This window comes from Phaenicophaeus curvirostris, chromosome 1 (assembly GCF_032191515.1).
Source record: "Phaenicophaeus curvirostris isolate KB17595 chromosome 1, BPBGC_Pcur_1.0, whole genome shotgun sequence".
Classification (NCBI taxonomy): domain Eukaryota; kingdom Metazoa; phylum Chordata; class Aves; order Cuculiformes; family Cuculidae; genus Phaenicophaeus; species Phaenicophaeus curvirostris.
In genome coordinates, this window is record NC_091392.1 from 2,805,967 (window position 1) to 2,819,090 (window position 13,124).

Sequence of the window (13,124 nt, forward strand, 5' to 3'; positions counted from 1 at the left end):
CCATAGCACAAAGGTGTGGTCGTCACTGCAAGTTGTCACCACCCTGAACTTTTCCCTGGCAGGATTGTGATGGAGATTTCCTCCTCCGTACTCTTGGCACCACCTGGGAGTATTCTGGTCCCTTCTCTCCCCATCATCTGCTCCCTCTTTCCTGATCCTCAGCACCAACCACAGGGCTGGCCAGCACCAAGTCTGGGCACACAAAGGGTTGCTTCTTGCTGGGCAGTGTCTACCCAGGGTGTTGGCCCTTAGCCATGTGGGATGTCCCCAGCACTGAACTCAGGCTAGTTGGGCACAAGGCCCTTGGCCATGGGACACTTGTTGTCACAGGGACACCCAGCTCAGGGAATGGCAAGCCCAGAGCCATCCTGAGACCTTGAGGTGATGCCTCAGTGCAAAGCCCTTCTGCAAGTGACAGCATAAATAGTTTTTCATGAGGCTGTATTGCAAGAATCTTCTCTAGAATAATCCTCACAAGAATAAAAAAAATAAATAAATCTGTTTCCCCAGTGAAACCTTCAGCATCAAGGAGTATGCAAAAGGCACAGAATGGAGAAACCTGTTAGATCTTTAGTACTGATTCAGCCATTCCACTCTAGCAAACACAAGTCAAAGAAAACTAAACTTGATTTAAAGATTTCAAGGGAAAGAAAGTTAATCCCTGTCGCTGAGTCAATTGCTTCAACATGTACTTGTCTGCATGGTGAAAGACCTACATTGCATACGCCCAGCTTTGATTCCCACTCTGAGATTGCATCCTTTTTCCTCTTGATCGAAGAGCATCAGTTGAAGAGCATTAGATATCTTTTCTTAGTATAAGTGTTCATGGGCCTTCACTTTTTCCTGGATAAACTAAATCCACTGAGCTTCTAAGTCTCTGTGGGATGAAAAACACTTTCTAAATCTTCGACAATCCTTGTAATTTCTTTATTTCTTGTGTCTTTGTTCTCAAACGACCTTAAACTCCAAATTTTAGGATGGTGAGAAGACTCTCTAAACTTATCAGATTATTTGATTTGCGCCTTCAGTTGAGGGATGTTCATCTAAATTTAGCTACACTTGAGAGCTGTGGCCAGTTGATGTTAGTTCCTTGACCTTAGATCTAAGCTCAGGTTGGCTGATGCGAGAAATCCCTGCTTTTCCTCCGTAACTACCGACATTCTAGGGCCAAGCTTTGATTGATTCCAAGTCTGATGAGGGGGTCGACTTTATTCTTAAATAAGACCACAATTTTATTTTTGCAAATGAAAAACGTGACTTTCCCATTAAACCAGCAATGTAATGCTTCTTTTCTCTTCCGTGTGGTTGTCTAGCAATTTGGAGGCCTGATCTCCCAGGGAGAGAGTGAGCAAAGGGGAAAAAATAGCAGGCGCAGAGTGATCACTTTCACCAAAGGAAATCCTTCCGATCCTTTTAGGCTTGATATAAAGCAGCCAGCAAAGGGTAGTAATTATACATCAGCCTGAACAAAGCTCGCCTCAATTCACTTTGTGTCATTTGATGTTAATCAGCTCTCCCTCTTACATCTCAAGAGCAGACAAATATATCCCGATAGGAATCTCAGCAGATTTACAGAGATCAGCTCCGGCGAAGGAGATTAAGAAGAAGCAGAATATGGATAGGATTATTCTTCCCTTCTGCTTCTTTTTATTTCTGTTTTATTTAGTCCTTCATCTACCTTCCTTAAGCAGTCTGTCATCTCTTATTGAAACTATATAATAATGAAATAAAGCAAGAACTGATATAGTATTTATAATATAGGAATTCCCTCGGCATCTCCCGCTCTTTACCAAATACACCTGGTCACCATTCTGAGTTTGCAGCGTGGGTGGCTAAAACTCATTGTGTTGTTCATGTTCCATGAGTGCTAGATGACTGCTTGACTGAGTTAAATCACAATTCCAGCAGTGCAGCACATTGAAATAGGCTGTTTATCATCATTATTGCATGAAATCTAAGCCTGGGCTTCTTTAGGAAAACATTTGTTCTTTATCCTTCATTAATCATGACCAAATATTTTAAGTCATGGTTTCAAATATGGTTTGAGTGAAAAGCAGATCCAAAGAAATTGACTTGTCCAGGGAGAAAAAAGAAGACCAGGCACTTTCAGACATCTGGAATTACTGATTTTACAATATACACCTCATTCAATAAATTCAGATTGTTTCAGTCTGTTTTCTTTCCAAACCAGATAGCTCTGATTTTCTGTCCACCAGGTCCTACAATTCTCTAAGGAAGGAGCCTTAATGTCCTAGGGTCATTGCAGTCTATAACAATTTCTGTGCTTACAAGGGATTTTTCAGTACAGTAGAAACTAAGCCATTTACAGATGTGATTTGCTAGAATAAATGTGTTACAACTGAACAGTAGGTCTTCTCCCAAGCTGTATACCTCAGAGAAACACCCTCTCATGTTAATGTTTTCACTAGCAGTCAGCGCTCCTCATCTGTGGTCTGTAGTGTTATTAAAAACCCAGCTAGAATATTCCATCTCGGAGAGACAGGAAGATCTCATCCCTGCTGACTAGCATCTGCCTTTGCCAGAATCCATGACTTGTAAGCCATTTGCCAAACCAGAGTCCAGATGCAAAACCTTGTTCCTTACTGCCACTGGTCCACTGTCACTGGGAGATGAAAGACCATCCATCTCCAGTGTCAGCTTCGATTCAGTTGCTACAAATAGTGCAGAGGAGCAAAGACCTCAATGTGTGTCGGAAGCTGTCAAGAGTATTGGCTAATTAATGCTTGGAGGCAGTAGGTGGGAGCAGCCTGGTACATCTTGAGCAGCGGTACGCTCTGCGTGGTCCCCGCACACCTCGGTGGCTCCAGCGCCGAGAGCCTGATCAGATCATCTCTCCTGGCAACACCTTCCATATGGATAAAGATGCTTTGAGTTGTCTTTGTTTATGGCTTTTCAGGGAATTTTGGTGGCACAGAGGAAGCCACTACCAAGATATAAAGGCTTTCCTATACTTGGCCTTTCTGAGAGTCTGTCTCCACCTTGCTCAGTGCCAAGCCTCGCTGTATGCTAGCTGCTTGGACCTTTCTTATTCCAGTCTATTGGATTAGATAAAGATACCTGTCCCCTGGGCAGAAATAGTTGTGATGTCCTGGTCTCAGGATAGACCATTCAAACCCTGCAGAGAACTCAGAGCTAGGGCCCCCACATGAGTAATCACAGGCTGTGCCTTTATGATTTAAGTGCCAGTAATCTGTAGTGGAAATCAGGGTTTATCTGTGCTAAGCATTGTGTGTATATATACACTTAAGGACAGCTCATGGCTAGAAGGGTGGGCAGACAAAAAGGGCCCAAGGATGTAGAAAAAGGTCAGTAAACACAAATCCAGTGACAAGACAAGCCCCAAGGTTACACAGAATCAAGTGGGAAAGCAGGGCTCAGAGATTACTACTTTGCTGATTTCCAGTCCTGTATCTTTCCATGCTGAACCCACAACTGGTGTTGTCCTTATGCTATACTGAAACAGACCTCAATGTATGACAAAATAGAAACAAGTGCTGATGTCCTCTCAGTGGAAAAACATCCAGCATCTCCTTGAGTGGCACTGAAGTCTCATCTCCTCTTCATCCACTTTGCTAGCTCTGCCCCACAGGACTCAAAGGCAGGTGGAGTGGGTGATGGAGCAGTAACATTGAGTGCATTCAGGACATCAGCATTTCTAAGCTTCCCTTTAACTGGCTGATCATGCAGGAATACAACACAGGTCATCTCAGGGATCTTTTCCCCACCAATTGACATCAAAAATTGTGTTCACATAGAAGGTTATAAATTGAGAGGGGCAGATTTAGACTAGGCATAAGGAGGAATTTCTTCACAATGAGGGTAGTAAGACACTGGCCCAGGTTCCCCAGGGGAGCTGTGGCTGCCCCATTCCTGGAGGTGTTCAAGGCCAGGTTGGATGGGACCTTGGGCAGCCTGATCTAGTGGGAGGTGGGAAGATTCCCATGGAAGGGGGAAGAATAACTTGCTCCATTGGAAACACCTCATTATGTTTGGAAACTTCAGTCTGTTTGAAAAGAAGCAGGGATTTTCAGTCTGTGGTGTAAAGATGACTACTATAGGACCCATGACAATCTCCAAAGAACAGCTATTTAGTGTGTACAATACAGAGGTGCACTCTGCTAAACTCCTGAATCTTTGTACTCAGAAAAGTTTAGTGTTCCACAAGAGAACAATTGAAAAACACTGAGAGTTGATACGAAGCTTGGGACGTATATATCAAAGCCACTGTGCTCTGGGAAGGCTCTTGGCTTCTATAAACAATGATTGGATTACCTAAAAAGTTGAAAGGAGCCTCTTGACTGTCTTTGAAATGAACACACTGGTGTCCAGGGACTGGCAGCTACTACCAGCTGCCCCCACCTATGCTTGAGGCAACCACAACCAAACCTCTCTCTGCACAGACCATTGAAATAGTGCCTTCCCTGCTCTGTTTCTCCAGCTGAACTGGAAAAGAGGAAAGCAAAGACTATTGCAGTCAGGGCATGAATGGTAATGGCTCACCCAGCAAGAGTTTTTCTGCCACCTTCCAAAGTTGTCACACTGTGAAATTCAAGACCAATCAAGTTGTAAGAGCAAATCACCATTGCCAGCCTCCAGACAGGTGATCTGTGTTGTATCGTGTGTACTGGCATCGTGGATGCTGGTCAGCACCTGCAGGAGATATTGACCCTTCGGGACCAGCAGCAAGATGCCCGGTGGAGTAACCCAAATTATCTTAAATAGCACTAAACTATGTGGGAAACTGAACTGAGCCTTAGGTGTTTGCATCACACCACAGAGCTTGCTCTGACTGGCATCAACTCAGACCAACTTTGCTGAGCTCAGATCACTGAGAGAGACCTGTAGAGTAACTTGGTCTCCGGAACTATGTGTGAACCCTATAACACTCTCAAAAGAGCTGGCCTAGCCTGCCATCACTGTTTCATTTCCCTACAGATGTGTAATGAGAGGAGGGCAACTAATAACCTCTACACCAGGTACATTGCAACATCTCTTTTTATGTGAAGTTCTGTGATCCTTTGAGATGAAAGATGCCACAGAACTGTAAATCTCTGCCATTGTTATTCTCTGAATTGATGCTTCTTCAATACTCCTGGAAGTGACATATAAATAATAGCATTATGATCTAATCAGTATCTCATATTTACATCTCCCCTTTCATCCAGAAAGATCACAGAGCTCTTTGTAAGCAATATCTTCACAAGTCCCTCTTAGCCGAACATAACAGCACCAAAGGGAGCCTGGTGAGCCAATATATAATTACACTGATACAATTTCACCCAGTTTCAAACCACTTCGAGATCCCACTGTGTCTTAGTAGGTTAAGATGGAAAGTGATGGTGAGTCCAGTAGCCATCGTGTGCTACAGAAGGGAATTTGCAGTCAAGGTGGAATTTGTCTAAAATGAACATGTCTGCACTTGTAAAAGTGGGATTGGAACACAAGGAGCATCACTGAACACTCCTTCCAAGATCGAAGGTGTGCAAAGTTTATAAAAATATATAGATTCCACAGTCCTGTACCCAGGAGAGAACAGAATACTCAACAGAGGCACAGCCAAGAGTTAGTGGGCAGATTGATGTTTAAACACTCCTTCACCACCCCATATGCTTTGTATCTGCTCTTGGTCAGAGCCTCTGAGGAAAATTATATTCTCTTTCCAGGAAATGGGTCAGTTGTCTTGTTCTGTACATGGAAGCAAAAGGGGTCTTTATTGTTGTTTCGTGATTCTTTTCTTAAGAAACCCTCCATTTCAAATTAATAATATTTGTCTGAAGATTCAGATTAGACATTAGGAAAAAATTCTTCACTGAAAGGGTTCTCAGGCACTGGCAGAGGCTGCCCAGGGAGGTGGTGGAGTCCCCATCCCTGGAGGTACTTAAAATATGGTCAGATGAGGTGCTCAGGGATATGGTTTGGTAGTGGACAGGTATGGTTGGACTCGATGATCTCAAAGGTCTTTTCCAACCAAGCCAACCTATGATTCTATGATATGTAAAGAGTGTGTCAATGACCATTGTCTGGTACTATTTGTTAAACACCATTTTTACTGAAAACACCAGAAGCTGAGCTGGCACACGTGGACTTCCTTTTATTAATGCAGCAATGATATGAAAGAGATGAAGCTCAATTATAAGGGTCTGTTTCTGCAGGTATAGTAATTGGATCTCACAGAGACAAGTGGCATGAGACAGAAGTTCAGAAAGACCTTCACATCAACCCCAACTCACTGGCTGCAACATCTGGGAGCCCACAGCACTTAGCTGAGAGCCAAATCCTGAGTTACCTTTAATCCACTGGACGCAGACAGTGGTAAAGGGTTGAGAGCAGCACAGGCATGTGTAGGTGCAATCCCTCTGTGTGAAACCAAATGTCTGTTTTCCTTCATTGAAAGAATATTCTTGGTATACATTTTCCAATTCATTGCACCCTAGATCCCTCTGGCTTGTAGGATACAGGAATCTGCACGAAGGTGGCTGTGTAAGGGTGGCTGCAGGTTATCTGTGAAATCCACAGTGGATCTCATTGCTTCTCTCTCAGGTCCTGAGCTGTGTGAACCCCGACAACGTGAACAGCCCTGAGATCCCGGTGAAGATCCTGAATTGTGATACCATTACGCAGGTCAAGGAAAAGATCCTTGATGCCATCTTCAAGAACGTGCCCTGCTCCCACCGGCCCAAAGCTGCTGATATGGACCTGGGTATGTGAGTGCACAACGGGCCCTGATTATCCCCGGGCAGTGGGGAGATAGGAGATGGGAGGCAGCCACACTTAATCTGTGTCGCATCTCTAGACTGGGTGTACCTTTGGTGTTTCTGCAAGGTAGATCAGCAGCAATGGTGAGAGTGCAGAAAAGGGCGGTTAAATCAATTCATATGCTCCCGGTTTATGATATCTTTGGCCCTGAGGATGTGAAAAGACCAGTAGCTATCCTACTTTTCTGCCCACAGAATTCAGCTTGGACAAGGGTATTGAAAAGGCTTGATTGAGGCTGTTTTTGTTGTTCTGCCAAAGACCCCTGGGAAAAGAGCACCAAATACCCAGGGTGATGTTATCAGCAATGTTCAGGCTGCAGAGCTTTATCCCTAGCTCTTCTCTGAATAGAGAAGGTTTGGATTATATGTAACTTCTTGCTGAGATTGTCACAGGCCAAGCAGTATTAATTACTCATTGTGCTGGCACAGGAAAGGGAATGAAGCACCATCTATTCAGTGGGCTGCATCCATCTCAGACTTGACCGCTTCCTTCTCCTGTCAGCACATCAATACCAACAGCAGGGCTAGGAAATGTTGCTCTGAGCCTTCCTTTCTGCAGAGGACTTGCGGATCTTAAGGAAAGAGTAGTCCTTCTGTTTAAGTATTCATATTATTTTTCCTCAATAGTTCGGTCTTCCGTGCATTGCTCTGCTTTGAGGGTGGAAAGAGCTGCACCAGCTTCACTTGTATTTCTAAGCAGTTTTGCTGTCAAGCTCTGAGGCACAGAAGGAGTTGTACAGCCCAGTGCAGGGGTGTTTCTGAAGCCAAAATTGATTTCAGCCCAAAATCTGGAGCAAGGATTCTAGGAGGCGTGAGATGTCTGAAGTCGGGGGCCAGAGGCAGAAGGGATACTACATGTGGAGGCTACTATGAAATGATGCAGAAAAAATCTTCTCAAGGCATGAGAGGTGTCTGGTAGGGAGCTGAGGACTATTTTGTGGCTGCATCTGCCAGAATTTGCCCTCAGTGAACTTCAGTGAAAGAGGCTTGAGTGAGAAATGATGGAGTCTATAAAACCTTGCAAAGTAGAAGAGGAACCAAAAGGAGAAGGAATCGATTGACGCCAAGAAAAAAGATCACAGCAGTAATGGAGGCAGGAATGAGAGGTCAGGGATTAAAGTTAAGTGTCTGTATGTGTGCGCATATGAGTAAGGGAGGAGAGGATTCCTGACAGAAATTGCAGCAAGATTCCTGCTCATGAAAGGCAGATAGAATAACGCAACAAGCTGCCAAAAGCAGCAACAATGAAGAACAGATCACATACCTCATCAAGAAAGCACCCAAGATGATTTTGGAGCTGCTGTGAGTCAGCAGGGGAATGGTGAGTGCTCAGATGAGCATGAGGGCAGGCAGGGCAGGGTGCCAGGGAACAGTAGTCCAGGGGAGAAGGGTTTACAACAAGATCTCTTGACCTGTCTGGTGCTGGATGGCAGCCACAGAGCCCATTATGTTCAGAAATCAGACTGGGTATGAGTGGAAAGCAGTTTGTTCTACTGTGGGGATGAGTGATGCACCCACAATGGGAGGGCAGCAGGAATTTTACCCGCATGTGGCAAATATAAGGGATAAATTGGAGTCTGAAGATTTTACTGTAGCTCTGACAACTGACAGATACAGAAATGTGTGTGCACGCAGGGTCCCAGCTGAAGCCTGATGATTTTACATCCATGACTATTCCTGTTTTAAGAAATATTGACCTGCTGAGTGGTGCTGAGCAATTTCCAGGAAGTATTTATGAGTGTACCCTCAGAGGATAGAACTGACTGCGTTGACAGGACACTGCTTAATGAGCAGCTGTTTGGCTACTAACACTGATGTTCCAGATGGGGCAAAAAAACCCAAAAAGCAAACCAAAACACAAAAAAACCCCCAAAACCTAATATAGTAGAAGAGTCTTGCCAGCTGCAATATAGTTGCAGGCTCCTTTAGCACAGCAGCAGCTAGGTAGGAGGAGAAGGGCTGGCATGGGTAAAGCAGAAACAAGAGGAGATGCATGTCTAGCTCCAGCCCAGCCTTTTTGCATGAAAAGATGTTTGTTGGCACCTAGCACCCTTCAGTGACAGTGAAGGCAGCAAGGGGAGAGCAGAAAGCACTGCTGGTCATTAGAAAGCAGTGCAGAGCTCTCAGAATCAACCTGCCCCAGGCTGAATGCTCAGGTCCACAGAGGTGGCTGGATCAGCTCTGCCTGCCCATGCTAAACAGTAGAACAGAGCAGACGACTGTAATCTGGCTCTGAAAGAGATGGTTTTCTAAATCCCAACACCTTTTTTCTGTTATCATTACACTCTTCTAGGCTTTCTGTCCATACTAAGGCCAGACTACTCACATGGAATAAAACAAACAAGCTAATGAGTTATCTTGAGTTGTTAAATGCAGGGCAGCTGCAGGCAGAGTTATTTGTATGTGTTGCAAATGTCATAATGTTTTTCAGTTACCGAGACAACTCATGGAGGGGGTTGTCAGATGAAAGCACTTATTTTGGACACCCTGAGGTTACATTTTAGTCCAAAACCCAAATTGCAGCCCTCTGAGTAAAGGCTTCTTTTCTGCAGTGGCTATTTTTGTTATTATTATCTTTTAAAACCCTCATCATAAATAAAATACCCCATATTTGGGAAAGCATTAGGGTATAAGGATCATGTAACAAAAATCTGGTTTCATGCTGGGTTATTCACTCTTCCCTGTGTTCCAGTTGCCTTTTTTTTGAAATGGACTGCTGAGGTGATGGCAGCTGTGAGGTTGAGTGCCCTGCACTCAAGTGATGTTGTCTCAGGCTCATTGTGGACCATGTCAGGGGAAGCTTTCACTGCCTCACCAATGGTTCAGTTCTGATGTGAGGGGTTTAACCTTTAGGAGCCATTTAAACTGAGTCTAACTCTAGTATATGCACAGTAAGACAACTTGGATATGCAAGATGAAATATTTCCCAGGCATCTTCCATCTATGCATTCTGATACTAATTAATTTTCCCCAGCTACAGTGGTCTTTCTCCACCCCAGAAGCAGAGTTGGGTTTCTGCTCTCTTCCTAGAGCTCATCACGTCCTAGATATTCACCCATTTTTACTTCCTACTCGTCTGGTTGTACTGCAGCCTGCAGCATAGAGACAAAGGGTTTATTCTCCTGTTGCCTGTACCGGTCTGTCTCTAAGATGGAAATTATTGGGAAGACAAAAAAAAATTGTAGGACTAAAAGCAACCCCCTCAGCTTTTCAGACAAATCCTTCATGAGCACAAATGATCCTCGGTGTAAGAAGGACATGGAACTGCTGGAATGGGTCCAGAGGAGGCTACAAACATGATTAGAGGGCTGGAGCACCTCTGCTATGAGGACAGACTGAGAGAGTTGGGCTTGTTCAGCCTGGAGAAGAGAAGGCTCCAGACCTTATAGTGGCCTTTCAGTACCTGAAGGGTATCCAATAAAGCTGGGGAGGGACTTTTTACGAGAGTCTGTAGTGACAGGATAAGGGGTAATGGCCTTAAATTGGAGAGTGGAGGATTTAGACTAGACATTAGGAAGAAATTCTTCACAATAAGAGTGGTGAGATGCTGGCATAGGTTGCCCAAGGAAGTGGTGGATGTCCCCTCCCTTTAAATGTTCAAGGCCAGGTTGGATGGGGCTTTGAGGAACCTGATTCAGTGGGAGATGTCCCTGCCCATGGCAGAGGGGTTGGAGCTGGATGATCTTTAAGGTCCTTTCCAATCCAAACTGTTCTATGATTCTACAAGACAGGTATCAAGCCTGGATAAGCCACACATATTTGTTCCACATACCATTGCTGTGTACAACTAGCCACAAACAGTTTCCCAGTCCTTGATGGAGGACTTAGGGTTTTTAGGAAAAAGTTGGGGAGCACATTATATGACATGAACCATTAACCGAAACAGATTATGTGCATTTGGACCTAGAAGTGCTGGTGAACGATGGAGCAACAGATAATGACTAGTCCAGGTGAAGACACCTGGGCTAAACTGGCTGGTCTTCTATTCACTTCAGTATTTAAATTCCTCCTGAAAAATGTTGCCTCTGCTGCACTTGTCTCCCTTGTGCAATGGGCATCCTCAGGACGATGTGGACCAGACAAAAAGCATGAGGAAGATGTAAAATTTTCTGTAGGATTTGAGGTGCAGGAGGACATCTCCCCATATCCCAGCTCCTTGTAGAGTCATTCCCTGGCCAGGCATTGCTACAGCTCAAAGAAGCTCCTGTTTGTCAAAGGCCCCTGGAATTTCCTTTTTCTCAGTCAAGTTGAAAAGAAAGGTTGTTTCTTAAAAAAAAAAAAAAAGAAAAGAAAAAAGAAAAAAAAAAGAGAAGTAATTCCTGCGTGCAATAAAAAGATACACTATCTGCTGAATGAAATATAAAGGCTTCACAGCAGCTGTCTCCTGAGTTTGCATTTACCGCTGCTCCTGATTGGAAGGGTTGATAAAGATAATGGGATTTTTTACCTCCCTCCCCCTCTCCCTCTCTCTCTCCAGAAGGTGGAATTGTAACAAATTGGATTGGAATATGTCTCTCTTTTGTGCTGGCTCACAGAGGAGTGCACAAATCTGATGAGAGAGGGGACAGGGTGCTGCCAGAGAGGACAAAGCTAACAGTTTTTACTTAGTGCTGTGAATATGGATGTCAGGGTCACCTTTTCCTCCTTTGCACCCTCCCTTCCCATTCCTTTACTTGCAGCCATCGCATTTCCTTGCAGATCAGCATGGGATCACCTCAGATGACACTTGAATGAAAATTGTGCCTTTCCTACATATCAGAGCCAAGTGCAACACCGAGAACTTGCACATCGTTCCCGATACCTTGGGTCAGTGTGTCCCTCCCCAAAGACGAGTTAGGAGAGAAGAGGACTATAGGAATGTTCTCTCACTGGAGGGAAGAGATCAAAGAGACACTGTCCACAAGAAACCATGAGGAAGGCACAGAAGAGAGACGCTCTGTGACAGTACAAGTGGCTTAGGCACCTTGTGAAAGCACTATTGGCATTTTGTGCTCTTCTAAGCAATTTCTTGGACCAGAGGGTGTCCAGGAATCCAGTCCAGTTTGGAAAGAGCAGAGAACATCACCCTAATACACCACAAGGATAACGTAGGTGGGGATCTAAGGAGCTGGAGTAAATGAAAGGCAGTTCAGGATCAGTGCTAAGCCAATGTAACCCTTGCTCATTCTCCGAGTGTCTCCAGCCAAAGTAACACCCAGCAATAAACACGGCAGCTGACCTCTTCCTGCTAATTTAAATGAATAATAAAGGCAAGGGCAGCTTTCCCAATACATTTTAATTATGTGATAAGAAAACTGCTGAAACCAAAAGAAATTTGCAACGGTCCTTGCATTTTTATATTAGGAGAAATAAGCAGGGGTAGCAGGTGATGTCTCCATATCCAAGAGTTCATTTCAATTAACTCCCACAAATGAATAGGCTTTCTGCTTTGGCTCTGACTAAACTGGATGTGGTTGGGTCACTGTGACATGAAAACCAAAAATGTAGCTCTGAGTGGTCCAGGTTGCCTGTGATTAAGCCACAGCATTCCTTGGTGTCACCAAGTGATAACAAGTTTCTCTCTTTTGGGCCATTTTTATATGTTTCTTGCTGAAAGGCAAGTCTGTGAGTCCTCTGTAAGGAAAGTTGTGACAATCTTTGACATAGAGGATCCTTCAGGATTTGAGTGGTACCCTGGGAAGTCATGGGGTTCCCCTGTGTTACCGAAGGAGAGAAGCATTCAAGTTTGAGGCTGGAGAATTTTAACCTAGAAAAAAAGGAGGCTAAGGGGAGATCTTATCACTTTCTACAACTCCCTGAAAGGAGGTTGTAGGAAAATGAATGTTCTCTTCTTCCAAGTGACAGGTGATAGGACAAGAGGGAATTCCCTTAATTTGTGCCAGGGGAGGCTCATATTGGCCATTAGGAAAAAAATTTTCACTGAAAGGACTATTGGGCACTGGCAGAGACTGCCAGGGATGTGGTGGAGTCCCCATCCCTAAAGGTGTTTAAAAGACAGGCAGATGAAGTGCTTAGGGATATGATTTAGTAGTGGACAAGTACAGCTGAGCTTGATGATCTCAAAGGTCTTTTCTAGCCCAGTGATTCTATGATTCTGTGAGCTGGATGTGGTCAGAAACTGGAACCCTTCTGCCCATGGGCATGCTGCTGAAGGCTGATAGAGATTACATGCTCCATAGAGCTGGGTATTGGTGCTGCTCTGGCTCTTCTCTGCATTGTACCTCTCCTGTGCCTAAAGCTAGGGGCTTCCTGCACTCCATCGCTTCTGGATTTGAGTAACAAAAAGGACTGAGCAAGCACTAAAGGAGGTGAACCAAGCCCAGTAAAGGGTCTGGTGCTGTGCTGAAC

The 13,124-nt window shown here is 44.5% G+C and overlaps 1 protein-coding gene across 1 annotated transcript in view; it reads left to right on the forward strand.

Annotated features, from left to right (window-relative positions):
• PLXNA4 (plexin A4) overlaps nt 1-13,124 on the forward strand; it is a 488,098-nt gene that overhangs the window by 446,181 nt on the left and 28,793 nt on the right. The window contains exon 25 of the mRNA XM_069860812.1: nt 6,562-6,721. Within this exon, the coding sequence (XP_069716913.1) occupies nt 6,562-6,721 (160 nt within the window). The remainder of the gene's footprint in view (nt 1-6,561; nt 6,722-13,124) is intronic.